Genomic DNA, 19,164 nt, shown 5'->3' on the forward strand with positions numbered 1-19,164 from the left:
AATAGTCCAAATCCACACTCTTGGCAAATGCCAGCTGTTAACACCCCACACATCAACCTCTCCTCCTCAGAAGAGGGTACCAGATCGTCTTCTGAATATTGAACAGTAAGGAAATATTGCTGTCTACCCTCGAGCTTGGATGACCTGAAACCCATTGAACTCTTTCCCTATGCACAAGCCAAGAAGGCAGAGGGTGTCTGCAGAATGTTAGTGGCACATTTTACACTGGTGTGAATCAAACAGCCACTTTGTCATCTCAGAATATTGATCAATTTTCTCAGACTGTCATTAATTTCAAAAAGCGATGTCTTCTCGGGGACATTCTCCTACGAGGAGACCAGTGGCCCCATTACATAGAAGGCATCAGTCCCAAGCTTCAATCCTTGCTCTCTCTCTCTCTCTCTCTCTCTCTCTCTCTCTCTCTCTCTCTCTCTCTCTCACACACACACACACACACACACACACACACACACACACACACACACCAAATGAACAACAAAAGGCAGAACATTGATGGACAGGCAATTCACTATCAACTAGTTCAAGATAAGTGGGCTCATCTTGTCCCTCCAAAAGGGGTGGCGGCGCACACCTTTAATCCCAGCACTCACGAGGCAGAGGTAGGCAGATCCCTGTGAGTTCTAGGCCAGTCTGGTCTACAAAGTGAGTTCCAGGACTGCCAGGGCTATACAGAGAAACCTTGTCTCAAAACAAACAAACAAGCAAAAAAAAAAAAAAAAAAAAAAAAAAAAAAAAAAAAAAAAAAAACCAACCAAAAACAAACAAAGAAAGGTAAGTGGACTCAATGTTTTATTTTACTAAATAATCATCTTTTTGATTCAAATAATAGAGTACAGATGAGTTGACTTCATGTATTGGATTTGCTTCAAGATAATCTGAAAAGAGATGGGTCAGCAAGGGAGTGAGGAGATGCACACACAGGACAAGATGGGGCCTGCCACCTGGAGCTGCTGCTGCTGAATTATGAGCTTGCAGCTGCATTGTCCCTATACCTCTGGCATTCTGTGACAATTTCATCAATAAATAGAGACACGTTGCACATTGCCAATAGTGAATAGACTGACTGCGAATAGCCCCCTAGACTCATTCTTATTCAGGAACCTGTTCCCTGCTCACTTCCTTTATTTCTTTTAGAGGGACAACTGAGCCCTAGTGAACTAAGCAAGGACTCAACACCATTCTGTTTTATTTCTCTGGGGGACAGCTCAGGGTGGAAACAAAATAAATCCAGTTTCTGAATCTTCTTTGTCCTCAACCACTTGGGAATTCTCTCTGAAACTACTGTGGGCATTTTAAGTAACCCTGCTTACCCAGCGAGAACAATGTACCTTTCAGGCAAGTGGCGAGGATAAAATAACTCTGCCTCCCTGCCTTTGCATGCCAGACAAAAGCCTTAGCTATTAAATACCAGTGCTCGGGGAGCTAATGACTGGTGAGCTGGCATCGTGTGTTTGGCATCTTAGGACCTCAGCCTCTGCCCTGTGTGAACTTGTAATCTTCATCGTGTAGCTGTGTTAAGTTTGGTGTGGTGTTATACGTTGGCATCTGAAGCTGAGGAAGCTCCAAAGCCGAAAACTGACCTCTACAGTTTTGCAGGCTCCAGTCAGAAGCCACAGAGTCATATTTTTTTTGTATTTGGTCCCCTCACTCCAATAAAAGTGTGCTTGATTCCCAGTGTGGAAGCTGGCTGGTCATGGCTCAGTAGCGCTGGGTTTGTTTGACTGCCTTCTTAATGTTCAACTCTTCCTTCTGGATGCAGGCCAGCAGAGGGACAATGGTTCTGCTCAGCCCTCCTGGCCCCGAGTTTCTACTTCCAGATCAATTTCCTTTCTCCAGTTTCACTCAGAAGAGGGATTTGAACTCTTGTTTCAGGTTTCTTAGTTTCCCTCTGGACTTTGTCTCGAGGTGTGTGACACATGGCCATGCCACTCACTTACTTCAGAACAAGGGTCTCAGTGAGTCTTGTGGAACGTCTTTCCTTCTCCCTAAAAAAAATCAGCCAGGCTCTGAATTGTTCAGGGCAGCCCATGTTAGGCATCTGGAATCCATCCATTTCCCTCTTTGGCACCTGGGGCTGACCTGAACGAAAGGAGTAAGGTTCCTGGGAAGGAGTTATGCTTGGGTTTTGCTAAGGGAAAGGAGGGTGCATGACAGAGCCTTCTAGAAGCCAGAGCAGGGGTGTTGCTGCAGAAGTCTGAACTGAGTAGTCTAAAGACAGAGTTGACTTTAGTATGTCTGTCTCAGGATAGCAGGACAGACTTCAAAGTGGACATATGAGCTTCTTGAGCTCAGGAGCTGATTTTATATTATGCTTATTAATGGAATCGTCTTGGAATCCCAATGTGAAATGATTTTTTTTTGCATTATTAGATAACACCTGATATAAAAAACCCACTACAGCATTTTCCACAGGACGCACACATTCTAAAAATGCCTAAAAGTAGACTTAAATGTCAGGTTCAAGCTGTGTAACCCCCTCCCCCTACACACACACCTTTGTAGCCTCGGGCATCTTATGACCAGAGTGAGTCACATCCCCTGTGTTGCTCAGGTGTGTCACCCAAAAGCTGTCCCAGGACTCGCTGTGTGGAGGAGATTGCCACGGAGGCCTGGCAAGCTGATGACCAAGCACTTTTCTCTCCTCCACCAACCCCGCCACCCATGACAGCTGCTGAGTAATAAGCAATGAAGCCTCCGCCTACCTGGGATGTTAGTCACACGCCTCTTGAGCAACCAGCTCGGCTGTAAAAGACCGTTGTGGGTCCCTGCCGGCACTTGTTGCTGTTGCCCAAGATCCTTTCTCGAGACTTCAGCGGGCATAACGGCTTCAGGGAAGCTCAGAAACCCAATAACCTTGTTTGGGAATGTAAGTGAGAGTGTTCAGGGTTCAGGCCCACACAGGCCTGCACTGCTGGGCTGGGACGTGGTGTGGGTAAGGCCAGCCTTGCAGGCCGGGTCCCTGTATGTAGTCTTGACATCTCCTGTACCTACATCCTCGCCCATCTCTCCTCAGCCAGAGGACGCCTCTCTAGAGTTTTGTCGTTGATCTCACAGGAGCCAGGTGACAGGTGTCCAAGGGACCTCCTGTGTCAGAAACCAGGGCGGACGGCTAGGCGAGGCCATGTGCCTGGCAGTGGCCTCCTCGTGTGACAAAAACGATGTCCTCTTCACTCTCCACGCCCCCACGGTGCTCCCGCGAGTCCAGTCTGCATTCACACTGTTGTGCTCGCGTTTTGGGCACCGGAGGCGGGGGTGGGGGGGTGGGGAGGTGGGGGAGGGGAGTGGGGGAGGGGGAGCTGAGAGGAGACGGCATCCGTAACCACAGTCCACTGAAACACAGTGGCTTCTGTGGAAGGAGGTTTTCTGTGTGAAATGGGAGTGGTGCTGGCTTCCGGGCGGAGGAAGCTCGCCTTGCCGAGGTGGGCGCAAAGGTACCCAGCGCGCCTGGGTCTTAGGTCCCTGACCCCGAAGACAGCCGTCAAAGATCACAGGAGCAGAAGGAAGGCCTGAGTCAAGACAGCTCTGCCGTGTCCTCTGCAAAGCACTCTTGGACAACGGGGCTCCGTTTTCATTCCTGGGCCTTTTCCTTCGACCGTACGCCGTTGTAAGGCGTGGCAGATGGGTCGTGCCAACTCACAAGGAACCACGGCTGGCTACGCCGGTTCCGCCTTCCCCTCCCTCCTGAGCCACAACGCGATCCAAGCTGGGCAGAGGCTAGCCTTTTCCTTTTGACCTCACAACCCAGAAGCCTTTTCTCAGATCAGGGATAGGGAGACAGGCCCATGACCCACCGACTGTGAGTGCAAGACACTGGAGAACCATCAGCTCCATATACTGAAGACACTGGGGGGGGGGGGGGGTGTCAAGTGACCCAAAGCTAGAGTAATCGCACTGATTGGCAGTTGCCTGCCTATCTCTAGCTCTGGGAAATCTCCACGTCACCCAGCATTCCTGCTTGACATACTACCTTCTCCCCACCGACCGTCCTGTGGATTACCTCTGAGCACATCATTCCTTTAAAAAGCGAAGCATCCACATCTCCCACATGCTCTTTGCTAGGCCTGGGTGGCAGGAACCCGTGATGGCCAGCAGGACTCCTGCCCAGCCTGTGCTAGCTGCAGCCTTCCTTGGTAACAGTGCCCAGGCTGTGGCTAGTGATTGACAGCTGGATGCTAGAGCCTGTACCAGGAGAGGTTGTGTTAGGACACCATTGCCTTTGGCCTGCTGATAACTGTCGTCAGCCCGTAGTGAGACGCGTGCTTGCCTACACTGAAGGTGGTTGTTTTGTTTTACCAAACAGCCCACTTCCCTGCGGTGGCTTCTTCTCTAAGAGGTTGGAGAGAGGTAGAAAGGGTCTTTATCTGAGATCCCCAATGTCTAGGCCTTCTGTGGCCTGGAGTGTACTCACACAGACGCTGTGTTCACTTCTGTCTCCTTTTCAAGAACCTACTGGCTCTAAGACAGAACCTGGTGGCGTAGGGGGTGGGGGGTGGTCTTCCTCCTGTTTCCTGGGTCACCTCATCTGCAGCCCTTGCTGATTTGATTGCGCCTCACAACATCTCTGCTTACCCTGCCCTTCCTCCACCCACCCCTGACTGGCTGCTCCACCACCACCGCCTGGTTAAGGTGTCAGCCTCCCCCTAGATGTTCCAACTGCCCCAGCTGATTTCTTCCTGTTCTGCAGGGAACCTGTTCCTCCCTAACCAGGCTGCTGCTTCAGTTCCACATAGTAATTAAATAGCAAAATTCTTTCACGTGGCACTAGGCTGTCCTAGCTTCAAAGACCCAGCTTTCTCTCCAGCCCGTGGCATTTTCTTCATGGCTCTGTGCTCCCCGGCTGGCTGCACTCCAGGGTGTGGTCTTCTCAGTCCACTTGCACATCCATACCTCCTTGCCTGCTGCTGGGCACCTGTTCAGTCTGTCTGCTACCACAACCTCACACCCTCCTCAGCCCGGGAGACTCTGGCTCGGTTTCTTCTACTGTGATGCTTTACCTCTCTCCTCCTGTTGGAAGGAATTCATTTTCTGACTTGTTTCCCTCACAATAGTGAGTTTCTATTTCTGCTGTCTCCCTGATATTATCTAGTGATTGATATTTTTTTTTATCTGTGTGTATTGGTGAAATTATTTTGGCCACTCCACGTAGTTAAAAGAATATTTATTTAATGGCGCAACTCACAAATTAAGTAATGGGTAGGTCGCAGGGTCTGGGGAAGGTGTAATGCAGTCCAGCGGTGTTCTCCAGAGCTCTGCACAGTCAATCTGCACCGGTCAGCGTTCCGGCACCGAGAGAGCGCCCAGCGTGAGCGCTGGCCCATCCAGCTCTCCGGGTCCCCAGGCGCCTCCCCTCGCCCCGCCTCGTAGGCGTGACAGTTGCCAGAGTCTCAATGGGGGTTGGAACTTCCAGAACCAAGTTGGAATGGCTACCCACTACATGTGTGCATGTGTGACACACACTCTCTCCCTCCTCCTTCCCTCCATCTCTCTTTCCCTCCCTCCCTTTTACCTTCCTCTTCCCTCCCCCACCATATGTTTAACAAATATTTATTAAGGATCCAGTGCTAGGCATAATAGTGAACCAAGCTAACCAGATGCCTTTCTGCACGGAGCCGCAGGTCTTATCCCATATGTGTGCTCCTGTTATATTGTGAGCTCCTTGTGAACATATTTGAGACATACCTACATGTTCTCACTCTTTAGCCCAGGCTGGCAGTGAATTCCCTATGTTGCCCAATCTGGCTTCCAACTCCGACCCTTCCTGCCTTTTCCTCCAGAGTGCAGGAATTACAGGTGTGCGCCCCACCTGGCTGTGATCGTCCAAACTCTGAATGCCTGTCATAGTCCCTGGAACACAGCTGCCACTTGTTCCATGAATGACCACTGAGTGAATGCCGATGGGCAGAAATAGGTACTAATGGAAGATAGAGTGTTGGTAGGTGGATTTCTTATGGGTACAAAGTACCTGGAAAACCTAGAAAATCACATTCTTCCCTCAGTACCTAAAATGTGGCCTCCATTCTTCTATGTGGTTAGCCCATTTTGAGGACTCATCTTCTTGGGTCCCTGATGCACATTCTGAGAGTTGGTGTTCCTTTTTTTTAAAAAAAAAAAAAAAAAAAAAAAAAAAAAAAAATCCCAATCACCCACAGAAGATTGTTCAGGAATGTTTTAGTATGCTCAGAAAGCCCGTGCAGCCACTGCGGTCTGGCTGCCCATCACATGCTGTTCTTGGTTTCTTTCAGAGACTTGAAACTGGACAATGTGCTCTTGGACCACGAAGGCCACTGTAAACTGGCCGACTTTGGAATGTGCAAGGAGGGCATCTGCAATGGGGTCACCACAGCCACCTTCTGTGGCACACCCGACTACATTGCTCCAGAGGTGAGTGCACCTGCTTCGTGTGGCTTTGGAAATCGGAGCTCCGCTTAGTCCCGAGTGGAAATATGACCAGTTGTTATTCTGCGCTGCAGCGTCATGGGCAGGGCTGAAGCCAACACCTCCAGGCTCACAGAGAGCAGCTCATTGAATGCATGGCCACTGAAAAAGTCCACAATGCATCTAAATCAGAGTTTTAAAAAATAATACAGATTTTTTTTCATCGATTCCCTCATGGCTATGTCTTCTGCTCTTTAATCTCTACCCGGTGATTTAATTCTAGCCCCAGTAGCAAGTCTAAAGAAAAGTAGTTACACCTCCTCCCTACGGACGAATGAGCCTAGTGTCCTCATCCCCTCCACATAAGCCATCCCTGTTTGGAAAATGTGTGTGTCATTGTCTTGCAAGTCATAAATTCTGGACCACTTAGAAGGGGAGGCACCTAAGCACATACTCTGTGGATGAATGAAACATACATGCCAGCACAAGAGACTTGCTTTTTTTGTTTGGCTATCTCCTAATCCCTAGTCAGGAAGAACACCTTTGTAAAAGCACATGCACAAGGCACCTCTCACCTGCCCCTTTTGTGCAGATCCTGCAGGAGATGCTGTATGGACCCGCAGTCGACTGGTGGGCTATGGGCGTGTTGCTATATGAGATGCTCTGCGGACACGCCCCCTTTGAGGCGGAGAATGAAGACGACCTTTTCGAGGCCATACTAAATGATGAAGTTGTCTACCCTACCTGGCTCCACGAAGATGCCACAGGGATCCTCAAATCTGTAAGTCTGACTTACCCAACGAGCTTCCGGCCTATCACACATGAGCTGGCCTCATGGGCCTCTTGTGTCTTTTCTTAATATCTTCTGTGAGGACATGGCCACCACTAACTACAATTGGTGTTTCAGTCTGGAGAAGCACGAATTTCTCTCAGGCTGTTTTCCACTTACACCATTAATTCTGGGACAACTTCAATATCAACAAGTCAAGGGTTTCTAGTATTAGAGGTTGAATGTAAGTGAAATGAGATACCCACTTTGTGTAGTCAGGCCACACCAGGGTCAAGTGAGGGTCAGCCCCAGTCAGTTGTGTTTCTTTTGGCAATGTCCAAGAATCAGGACAGAGGAGACGTCCTCTCAGAGCTGAAAGAGGAAAGAGTACTTAAAAACCTCCCTAGATCTCTGGGCCACCATGTCAGCTTTTTACCCAAAACCAAATGCTGAGCTCAGGTTTCTGGTATAACATGATAAGGTGTCACTATGAGAAAGTCTTCTCTTGTTGTAAATACATCAAGCTCCTGTGCCCCGTGCCTTACTTTGAAGTAAGAAAGAACAAGGATTTGATGCCCTTAGACTGAAAATAAAACAGTATATATGATTCCGTAACTACATTAGTTGAGTTCTAAACTCATATTGTTGCCTACTACATCCAGAGGAGATGTGAAAATGAATTTTAAAATATACGCTTTAGTGAAAATTAGGGCAAAGCACCCTCTGTTGAATAATGTCTATAGGATGTCTATGGACTTTTATCCCATGAGTATTATCCTCAACTTATGTTTCTTTAATTTGCTTTTGTGATATTAGATACGCTTTACATGGGTTTGAAACAAAAAATTAAGTGTGGTAGATATTAGCTGCCATACGAAAGTCTTGTCCCCCCTCCCACCAAGGTGCTCCAGACTTATAATTATTACTGTTTTGAGAATATCTATGCAGGCCCCTGCATACTGGGACTGAAGATGTGGTTGTCCTAGAGAATTTTGTGCCTCACCCAGAGTGGAAGCCTCACAGAAACCCTTTTCGGGTGAATATTGTCAGTGTCCAATATGATAACAGGAGCTCAGGAGCCAATAACCCCTGCCCCCAAATTGAGAAAACACTCATGTCATATAGAAGTAAAAATAAAATACTTTGGGGTTCTACCAAATGTCTCCAGTCTAGCTTAATTTTCATAAGAACAATTCATTTAAATAGTTAGAAATTTTAGAGTGAGGAGAAGAGGAGTGTGACTTTCATAACTTTATAAATGAAAAGCCAGGGAGAAGGGCTTATCTCTGCAGATTCAGGCCATGAAGTTTCTTAACCTCCTGGAAGGAGATGGACTCACCTGGTTGGCCACAGTTAACCTGGATAAGAGGCTGTGGTGACGCTCTGTCACCACGCTCAGAGCAGAGCCTGCTTGGCATTTTTACTTCCCAATGCTGTGACCCAGAATCCAGTTCCTTGTGATTCTCAAGGCATTCTGGGCCCTGTGGCCTACAGCAGCCACCATCGTCCGACTAACGGCTTTTCATGGAGCCGGTGTCATGTTCCATTACTGCGGCTGCTTCGACATTTTTATTATTTAATAAAAATAAGGACCCCAGCACTTGTAATGCAAGGGAAAAAAAAAAGCTAGTTCAAGCTATAAAGGCCACTACGCTACCACTGAGGGCAGGAGATAAATGTCGGGGTCTAGGAAGCGTCTGGAGACCCCTTCATTTTCTGACTAGATGGCTTTTGCATCTGCTTTTCTGAATTGTTCCCCTCGTCCTTTTTAGAAGTTCCCAATCTTGTCCTGGTACCTGGGGTCCTCTTGAAACTCTTCCTTCAGCTAAATCGGAGTCTGCAGATCACCTTCTTAGCCAAACTTTCTGGAATCGAGAGTGGTACCAAGAGAGGCTGAGTCCCATGGAAGTATTAAGACAGTTTCTCCTTAAAAAAGAAGAACTCAATATAAGGACGCAGAAAATATTTTCAGTAACTAGCCTTTGTCATCAGGGGCGTCGTCACAGACTCGTTGTTCTGACAGCAAACAGCCTCCAGTGCCCCCCCCCCCCCCCCGTTAGCCTCAGTGATGCAGACTGGGCTGCCCCCTCTCCTGGCAGGTCCACTTTCTCTAACACCAGTTACTCTGTTGGCTGGAGGCAGCACCTGAGGTCACATCTACTCCCTCCTTGGGGTGTCACCTCCATAGTAAGGAGCAGGGATCCAGGCTGGCGGCGGCAGGCCTGCTTCCCAGCGCTCCTTTGTTGGTGAAGTGGCCTTGGTGAATCTCGGAGTGTAAAGCGGAGCTGATGCAATGGAACCCGGAGGGCTCCTGCTAGGGTGCAATTCGGTACTATGTGGAAACCTTCCAGGCCCACCGCAAGCATACGCCTCTTCACACCTTCAAGAATCTGACTCAAAGTAACTGTAAAGACACCTGAAAGTTGTCAGACACAAATTACTACAAAAAAAACTTCACTGGGAGGATTTCTGGGGCAAATTTGTATATTTTAGTCTCCCTGCCTGAAACTGAGAAACCTAAGTGCTACCATTGAGAACGCGGGGCTAGATTTTACAGAGGGCTGAAGCATTTCAATGGAAAAGTAACCATGAAAATCCTTAAGGACACTGAGGAAATGCGAATCAGAAAAGCTGGCCCACACCTGCAATCCCAGCATTCTGGAGGCAGAGGCAGGAGGATCACTCTAAGTTCAAGGCCAGTCTGATTTATATGAGTTCCAGACTAGCCAGGGCTTTACAGAGAGATCTTGTCAAAAATAAATAAATAAATAAATAAATAAATAAATAAATAAATAAATAAGAGGGGGAGGAGGAAGAGGAAGATAAAGAGAGGGAGAGAGAGAGAGAGGGAGAGGGAGAGGGAGAGAGAGAGACTGAGACTCTATCTGAGGGCAGATCTGGGCTCTTTCCATGGCTAGCTGTATAACCTTGGTCAAGGGCTGTAACTCTGCAGGGCCTCAGTTCGCTCACCTGCAGCCTCAGGATATATGCCCTCTAAGATCATGGAGGGATGCTGGGAGACCTGCTCCGCAGAGTGTGTGCCCAGGAAGGGACCTCCACTACACACCCCGCCAGTGTTCTGACCGCTGCATCTACAAAATGACATTAGGCTCTTGGACGACGGTGACTTTGCGGCCATAAAAGGACTGTTGGCCTCTCAACTCCAACATCATAAGCTGTCATGACAGCTTCCCAACTCCCCTCACATCCTGGCTTAATGAAGTCAAGATAGTTCCCTTACTGCTGGACAAAGCCTTAGACATTGTCACATTTGACCACCTTATTTTGCAGAGGAGAGAAAGCAGCAGCCCAGGGAACTATGGCCCACTACAGGCCACATAGCACATTACTCCAATAAAGTGAAACCTCCCTGGATTGCTGATGAGGGTGTAAAAAGATAGAGCCAGTGTGGAAAAAAAAAAAGATGGTAGGCAGTTCCTCGAAAGATTAAAGGTAGAATTTCCATCGGAATGAGAGATTGGACTTCTGAGCACATACCCAAAAGAACCGGAAGCAAGTGCTCATTCGCAGCAGCCTTAGTCACAATATCAAAAAGTAAAACCAACCCAAGTGTTTATCAATAGACAATAAAAAAAATGGGATATCCATGCAGTGGAATATTACTCAGACTTAAAAAGTGATTTTGATACATGCTATAACCTGGGAAAATCTTGAATACATTATGCCGAGTGAAATGAGCCAAAAAGAAAAGGACAAGCATTATGTGATCTTTTCCACTTATCCGAAGCACCTAAAATAGTGCAGTTCACAGAAACAGCTGCGAGGGTGACGGTCTCGGGGGAGGGGGGGTTTGGGGAACGGAAGAGTGGGTAGTTCGTGGGAAAAATGTGAAGTCAGAGTTTTAGAGAAGGAAACCTTCAGGAGAAGGCTGTAACATGGTGTGGATGGGAATATGCTCCAAGACACCAGCCTTCTCAACTGAAAAAATAAGTAAAATGCTAGATTTTGTGCTATATCTATTTTGATGGGGGAAGTGCACAAATACCTAGATTCAGAATCAAGATTTTTCTGACTATCCTAAGACATCAACCCAGACTACATCTGCCCATGCCAAAATGTTCTTCTCTTTCCCATGAACACCCATCTTCTACCCTTAGACTCCCCCATTTCTAACACCAGGTTATACCTGATGGCAGTCATATGCTGTCCCAGGAACTTCAGCCGCTGGAAGAAGTACCAGGATGCTGTGTGGTTAACACTCACATAAGTGCTAACTTTGCCCCTATTCCGTTCTCCATAAAGTGAGACATACACTGATGTTAATAATCAGCTATCGTGTTACTTAGAGCCTGAGCATCCGAACAATACCATGATATCAGAAATGGTCATCAGTCTACTGAGGAGAGTGTCTGAAAAGAGAGGCCACTCTGCTAGGTACTCAAAATCCAGGTTCAGTTCAATTCAGCAAATGCTTGCCTCGTAAAACTTTGCGGTGCCTTGTGCGGAGTGCTAGGAATGTGACGGGCGGCAAGCCCTGGCCTCCTTCTGCTGCCCACAGTCAAGGAGGAGTTGAGAACACATCAGTGAACACTTCACATGACCAAGGAGAGTCACCTTTGGAGAACATTCCCTCTCTGGAGGCCCGAAGAGGAAGGTGGCGTCGGAACAAGACAGAACAAAAAATTACATTTAAACAGGGAGGGACGAGTGTGGTTCGCGTGCATGGACAGGGTGAGAAGGGCGTGTAGGTAGAGGGCACATGTGCAAAGCCTCGGGTAGGAGGCAGTGAGAATGTCCCAAGAACTGTGGTCACTAGTTCTCTGCTGCTTGGAGCAGTGGCTGTGGTGTGGAGAGCGTAGAACACTGACAGGGTCGGGGTATGCAAACTTGGATGGGTCCAGGGGACATTTGCAAAGTGGAGTATATGTGCCCGTCGGTCACGTGCCTCTGGGGCTCAGTAGAGATGATTAGAAATTGTCAGTATAAACTGCAGGGGGAGTAGATGTTGAGCTTGAGAGAAGAGAAGAACTCTAGAGGGATGGGGGATGGGACGGGACCCGAGGCACTGAAAAGGGTAATAGTGGGAAGCCAGGAAAGGATGACTTTAATCAGCATAAACATAAAAAGCTGCAACATGTCTACTGCAATAACCAGCTGTACAGGGTGATCCATCTAAAAGCTGGTGCCTCCTGGGAAGTGCCGGTGGGGTGGGAATACATGGTCCTCGCCCAATAACTTGGGGTATAGGAATGAATCTGTGTTAGCAGTTAGGTAAGATGGAACAGTTTTAAGACAGCGCAAGATTTTGTTTGGTAGCACAGTGCCAGACAGAGAGCTCTGTTCTCCTGACTGATGAACCCTTGGGAGCCATGGCCAGGCATCCTAGGAGTGTGGTGACTTCAAGAGTCCCTACTGCTAAATGATCAGAGCTATTGGGTGGTATCTCTCATGGTCCTAAAAGCAGTCATTAAGAGTGCTAAGGTTTGAACTGTAACCCATCCTCTTTGCTTTTAATTCCATAAAACCCTGTAATTATTAGAAACGTCAACACAGAGGTTCGGAGATGGAAATCCTTAAAGGGCAAGTTTGTCTAAATCCCTAGTTTGTCCACAAACAGTGAGGCTGACTGAGGCTGAAGGACGTCACATGCTGGAATGGTGTAAGCACATTCTAGCCTCAGAGTCTTGAGTCTTGTTTTGTTTCTGTGCCTGTTTTTCAGTCGTGTGTGTGTGAGGCATTGGGGATGGATGACCAGCCACAGCATTCACTTCGGATGAGGCAACACATGGAAGCATTTTCAAAGTGGCACATCTAGCATAAAGCAAGTTATTAGTATTGTTAAATTATGAGTAGTAATTCCACAATGCACTTAAGGTGTCATTATCCTCATCCTATTCCTGAGCACTCTAGAAACATCATAAAAAGTAGTACATACTTAATTACACGTGAGGCAATGCTGGATGACTTTTCTTTCTAAGAGAATTAAGTTTTTATTTGTCTAAGATCATTTGGTCCAAACCAAAGACACATAGATAGGGTTCAAAGAGCCAAATTTGTAATATATATGCCAAGTAGGGGTGTGTGTGTGTGTGTGTGTGTGTGTGTGTGTGTGTGTTATGTATGTATGCATGCATGTGTGTGATGTATGTATTTGTATGTGCATGTTATGTATATCTGTGGATGTGTGTGCACACACAGATATAGTCAGTATGTTTGGCCTCTGAACAAGGTGCTGCTTATCCATCTTGTGTTCCCCACCTTATAGAATTGACGGTCTAGTTGTAGAGGAGAGAAAAAAGAGGTTTGGAAGAAGCATTTATACAATAACTGAATGCTTAGAATGTAATGACAAGAAGTCCCCAGTGCTGTGAATATATAAGCAACACAGCTATCCTCACCTGGTCTGGGAGAGAAGGACATCTTGAGGGGTCAGGTTTAAAGTATATAAAGATCCTGAGAAAAAGAAGTCCTTTTGAGTAAGTGACAGCTAGCTAGGATATCTTTTGTTTTCCCAACATAATATTTTTATTGATTATTTGGGAGTTTCACATAATGCGCCCTGATTACATTCACCTCCCAGGTCCACCAACCCCCCCTCCCTTGTGACCGCCCCTAAGGAAAAGAAAAGAAAAGAAAAGAAAAGAATACCACGTCCAATTTGTGTTGCTCATAAACTCACTGGAGCATGGTCAAACTCCCAGTGGCTAGCCCCATTTAAAAACAAAAACAACTAACCCCTTCCTCACCTCCACCCCCACCCCCACCCACCCTGGGAGAGCCATCCAGGGATGCAGAGAGCCAGGCAGCAAGGAATATAGATGGGGCTGGAGAGGCAGCAAGAACCCAAGGACCTGGTGAGCACAGAAAGGTGTTTGGACTTTGAAATGCCAAGGCGAGTCTGAAGCCTCTCAGACAAGCATGCATGATCACATCCTATCTTATGTCTTATGTCTAAAAGATCACCCTGGCTGGCAGAGTATCTGCACATGAGATACTCTGTGCATCTGGGACTAGAGGGCAAACAACCGCAGCACAGCTGGGCACACATCAGTCAAGTCTGAGTGCTGAGTAGATCAAGGGCATTTCATTGTCCCCTTTATGTGTCAGAAATTTTTTGTAATAGGAAATGTGAGTGGGAGTCTTCCACCAGCACTCTGAGTGGACAGAGCTGTCTTCAGTCTGTGTGGGGAAAATGAGCTTAGCCTTCACGAAAGAATGAAGGAAATCAGCTTAATTACACACAAATTTATTTTTAAAAAAAAAACAACAAAACACATGTGAGCACCACAAAAGCTCTTCCATGGCTTCTAGATGCAACTTTTAGTCCAAGGAAGAGTCAGAGGACCCTAGAGTAATTGTTTTTTCATTGTGGGCATTTTGGGAAGAGAGACAAAGTGATCAAGACAAAATCTGTCTTCAGGGTCCTGAAGTGAGTTTAACATTTAAACAGAGAATCAAGAACATCCATGTCTAAACCATCCCAGCTGAGATGTGGTCCCACCCACTACTGGTCCATCGTTGTCTGGGCTTCAGTTTCATCCTGTAAGGTGGTCTGACTAGCGGTTACAACTGTATGAAATCCATTTCTGGGAGACAAGCTCCCCCTCTGCCTGGTGCCGTTTCCTTCTCCCAGAATGCCGTTGCTGGGGTCATCCCCAGTTCTTTGGGGTGCATTGTTTCTATGGCCTGATAGTCAGATGGAAAGACAGCAGTGTCTCTTGAGAACATCTCCCTTTCTACTGTGGGTCATCTTCTTGTGGCTTCCTGAGATGTCCTTGTGATTTTTTTTTTTTAGTGCTATGGTCAGGGCCGTTCCAGGAATGAGTTTGCATTAAATGTTTCTCATACTGTTGTTTCACTTTGAAATAAAAGGCTATTTGATTCCCTCTTTTAAAGAGGGAAGGCATCATTATCATCTGCTGTCTGTGGAAACTTCACAACTCTCATTCGTGGAGCTACCACAGAATTGTTAAAGGCCCCAGCCAGTGCTTCATCAATATAGCAGAGTCAGTGACCCTCCTGCCTGCAGGAAGAGAAGGGACAGTCCTGCTCATTGTTCCTATGAGAGTGAATGCTTGGCAGGACAGGTTCAGCCTCTCTTGACTTGTAATCCATCATCAATTCCTGCATCTTTTCTTCCCATCATTACCTCTTCTACTCTCCTCCTGACCTTGACCACCGTCAAGATGGTGGACATTTGAAACACTCATGTATGGCTGTCCAAAAGTTTTATACAGATAGGGGGCTAGGAACGTGGGCTTCCTGGTAGAAACATCTTTTGTGGAGCATAGAATTGGAAAAATAGAAGACACAGACTTTAGCCAGAAAATCTATTTGAGAAGAAAAAAATCACTACTGATCCCTGTACTAAAAATGACCGGTAGAAAGGCTGTTCCCTCTTTTGCTCCTTTGTCCTTTGTTGTTTTGTTTTAACTGTAAGCGCTGAGCCAGTGAGATGATGTGGTAGTTTGAATGTAATTGGCAACCATAAGTTCAGAGAGTGGCACTGTTAGGAGGTGTGGCCTTGTTGAAGTAGGTATGGCCTTGTTGGAGGAAGTGTGTCTCTGTGGGGGTGGGCTTTGAAGTCTCTTATGCTCAAGATACCACCCAGTGTCTCAGTTCACTTCCTGTTGCCTTTGGATAAAGATGTAGGACTCAGCTTCAGCACCATGTCTGCCTGCATGCTGCCATGTCCCACCATGATAATGGACACTATAAGCCGCCTCCAGTTAAATGTTTTCCTTTATAAGAATTGTCATGGTCATGGTGTCTCTTCACAGTAATAGAAGCCCTACCTAAGACAGATGGCTTAGCCAGTGAAGGCACTTGCCTCCATGTCTAATGACCTGAATTTGATCCCTAGGACTTACATGGTGGAAGGAGAGAACCAAACCTTACAAGTTGTCCTTTAACCTCTACACGTGCCCCCATGATATGCACATGTGCATGTATACACATAGTTACATAAATGTAATAAATTTAAAATGTATCTGCTAAACACATATGCATGCTCCAAACATCCCACCCCCAACTTCTCCCTCAATGAATAGATCATCAATACTGGCAGAAGCCGGGCAGTGGTGGCACACAACTTTAATCCCAGCACTCGGGAGGCAGAAGCAGGTGGATCTCTGAGTTCCAGGACAGCCTGGTCTACAAAGCTAGTTCTAGGACAGACAGGACTACACGGAGAATCTTGTCTCAAACAACAACAACAACAAAAACTGGTGGTAGCTTCCCAATTAACAGGAGATGTTGTTCAACGACACGTTTGTATAAAAAAATAGAAAGAGACTTTCTAGATTGCTGGCCTTACAAGTCTGATGTTGTTGTTTAAGTTTGTCCTTCCTTTTGAAACAAATACTGTCTTCTGTGGTCACCACACTCCCCACACTCACCCTGAATTGTGCCAAAACGTTGATAATCATGACACATACACAAAATGCAGTTTGCAATGAGCTTTGACGGTTCATCTGAGCTTTGCCTATCTACTTCCAGATAGGAAGGCTTGAGGATGTCCTCAAGGAGCCCCAGAGCTTTGACTGGGGATGCCCAGCTCAGAGGTGCTGAGTCAGCACCTGTGAGGGATCGCCTGGCTTTGTGGTAACTCAGATGAAGTCAGCACCCAGTGGCTGAGCTCACACAGGTGTTAGCTAAGTGCTGAAAGGAGCCGCCGCATTCTCCTGAGTCATCTCTGTCAGTTCTGGAGGCATTATAATCTCGGCATTGGCAGGCGGTGATAAAGTGCTTTTGTTCCAAAGCTTTACAGAAATTACAGAGTATGTACTTGTGTGGGTTTATCTGTCACTGAAATGATCAGATTTCATCATCCGTGCATTGTGTGCAGAATCCCTGCTGGCCTCTGTCACAAAGAGGGGAACCACGGTGAATTCTGGGATCCTTTCCCTACCATGAGCGAGGCCCTGTCTGTGGCTAGGCAGCTGACTAGGGAGCAATGGCCGTTGGCCCTTCCTTTCCCACCACCTCTCTTGGTAGATGGAGATTGGGCAGCTCAAGGGGGTGGCCAGCAGGGAGTCACCCAGCAGAGAAAAAGGGAATGTGGGAATGAAGGCTTGCAGGACTCCAATTCCAGACAACTAGAGCTGCTTTTTCAAATGCTGTTATGCAGAACACCCCAAAAATGGCTGTCAAAAGAGAGAGAGAGAGAGAGAGAGAGAGAGAGAGAGATGGTTAGCATGCAATTAGACAAGGTCTTCTTCAGGGCTGGAGTTCCTCAGTGAGGAAATGGTATATCCACAGCCTCTCATGGAAGCTTCTGGTAGAATTGACACCTCCTAGAAGCAACCCATTGAGTCACATCAAGGATAACATGGCCGGCAACAGAAAAGGGCACATCTTCCTTCCCAGAGACTTTGTAAAGCTGTTGTTGGGTTTTTTTGTTTTTTGTTTTTAACTTCCTTCCACTTCATAGAATGTTTATTTCCTGAGAACAGGGTTTTATTTGCAGAAAGTCATGTGAAGGATTTCCTCTTTTCTTTTTCCTTTGTTTTCAAATGAACTTTTCACACCACAGGCCTCTTTCATCTCCACCTCTGGCTCTCCAACAAGGAAAATAAACTTGTCAAAAATTCTGGGACATGAGATTGGGGACTCTATGTGGATGTCACTAGCCAACCTCTATGCATCAAAAGCACTTTCTAAGTTGGGGAAATCCTGAGCAGAAGCAAGATTCTTGATCCTTGGTCCTGCATATATATTATCTTTGGTGTCCAAGCCACAACTAGCAATCAACTGAAAAAAAAAAGTTAGATCTTTGGTAGCTGGCAAGGAATGTGCACAAGAGGAGAGTACTGACCTGAGTTTCCATGGGAAGAAGTACAGGATGTTCAATAATGTGCTTCAGAAAAGCCTTCCCAAGCCCTCCCTTCTTTACAGTAGCAACTTTTTTTAAAGATTTATTTTACATTCCAACTACAGTTTCACCTCTTTCCTCTCCTCCTAGTTCATCCCCCAACATTCCCCCTGCTCCCCTTATCCACTCCATCTCTATTTAGAAAAGGACAGACCTCCCATGGATACTGACAAAACATGGCATATCAAGTTACAGTAGCGACTCTTTTATATATAATATATATATATTTATTTATATTTTACGTATGAGTGATCTGCATGTATACCGGCATGCCAGAAGTGGGCATCAGACCCTATTATAAATGTTTGTGAGCCACCATGTGGTTGGTGGGAATTGAACTCAGGACCGCTGGCAGCCAATGCTCTTAACCGCTGAGCCATCTCTCTAGCCCCTACAGTAGCAACTCTTGAGGGTGGCACCCAAACCAAAACATCTGTGTGGCTTGGGCAGGTGGGACAGCAGCATCAGGGAGAACCCACTTTTCCTTGCACACTTGAAAAAGAAAGAACATGAAGCTAAGTGGTTAGGGAGATGGAGAACCTGGGAGGAGTTGGGGGAGGGGGAAGACGAGGATCAAAACATATTATATGAAAAAATTCTGGTAAAAATAAAAGGAAGCTACTGGATGGGAGCAGTGGAGCCTGCCTCACTGGCCACCTTGCTGGAGCCTGGTTGAGGGGACTTTGGCCAACCTAGATAATAAACATGAGCACAAGTACATGACGCCAGCGCGCTCCATCCCTGAGACACCTCTGACCTTTATCAGTCCCGGCCAACACAGACACATGGCCTGGGTGAAGTTCCTAAGATGGCTTGGGCTTCGGGAAAAGTTATGTTTACAAAACACAGGACAGGCAGGTAGCATTTAACTCACTGCTGGGTGTAATGAAAAAAATGCTAGCATGTTCCTATAAAAACTGCCACTCACTAAGCAAGGACAGCTAAAAAGGAAAAGAACAACTCTACTTTCTTTTCTCCATGCTCCTGCAACTGCCCTTTCCTAAACAAGCAGGGACACCTGGCAGGGTTGTTCTTTGCCGTATGTGTGTGGATTACCAGACCCAGCCTAGCCAGTAAATCCCATGCAGGTCCAATGTGAGCAAGCCGGGGGGACTCTCTTCTGGCTCACCCAGTATTCTGTAGCAACACCATGCCACATGACAGC

General features: G+C 46.8%; 1 protein-coding gene across 1 annotated transcript in view; it reads left to right on the forward strand.

Moving 5' to 3' along the window:
• Window positions 1–19,164, forward strand: part of Prkch (protein kinase C eta) — a 210,271-nt gene that overhangs the window by 180,092 nt on the left and 11,015 nt on the right. The window contains exons 11-12 of the mRNA XM_028858102.2: window positions 6,264–6,402; window positions 6,989–7,177. Of these exons, the coding sequence (XP_028713935.1) occupies window positions 6,264–6,402; window positions 6,989–7,177 (328 nt within the window). The remainder of the gene's footprint in view (window positions 1–6,263; window positions 6,403–6,988; window positions 7,178–19,164) is intronic.

The sequence above is a fragment of the Peromyscus leucopus genome, chromosome 14 (genome assembly GCF_004664715.2).
Source record: "Peromyscus leucopus breed LL Stock chromosome 14, UCI_PerLeu_2.1, whole genome shotgun sequence".
NCBI lineage: Eukaryota > Metazoa > Chordata > Mammalia > Rodentia > Cricetidae > Peromyscus > Peromyscus leucopus.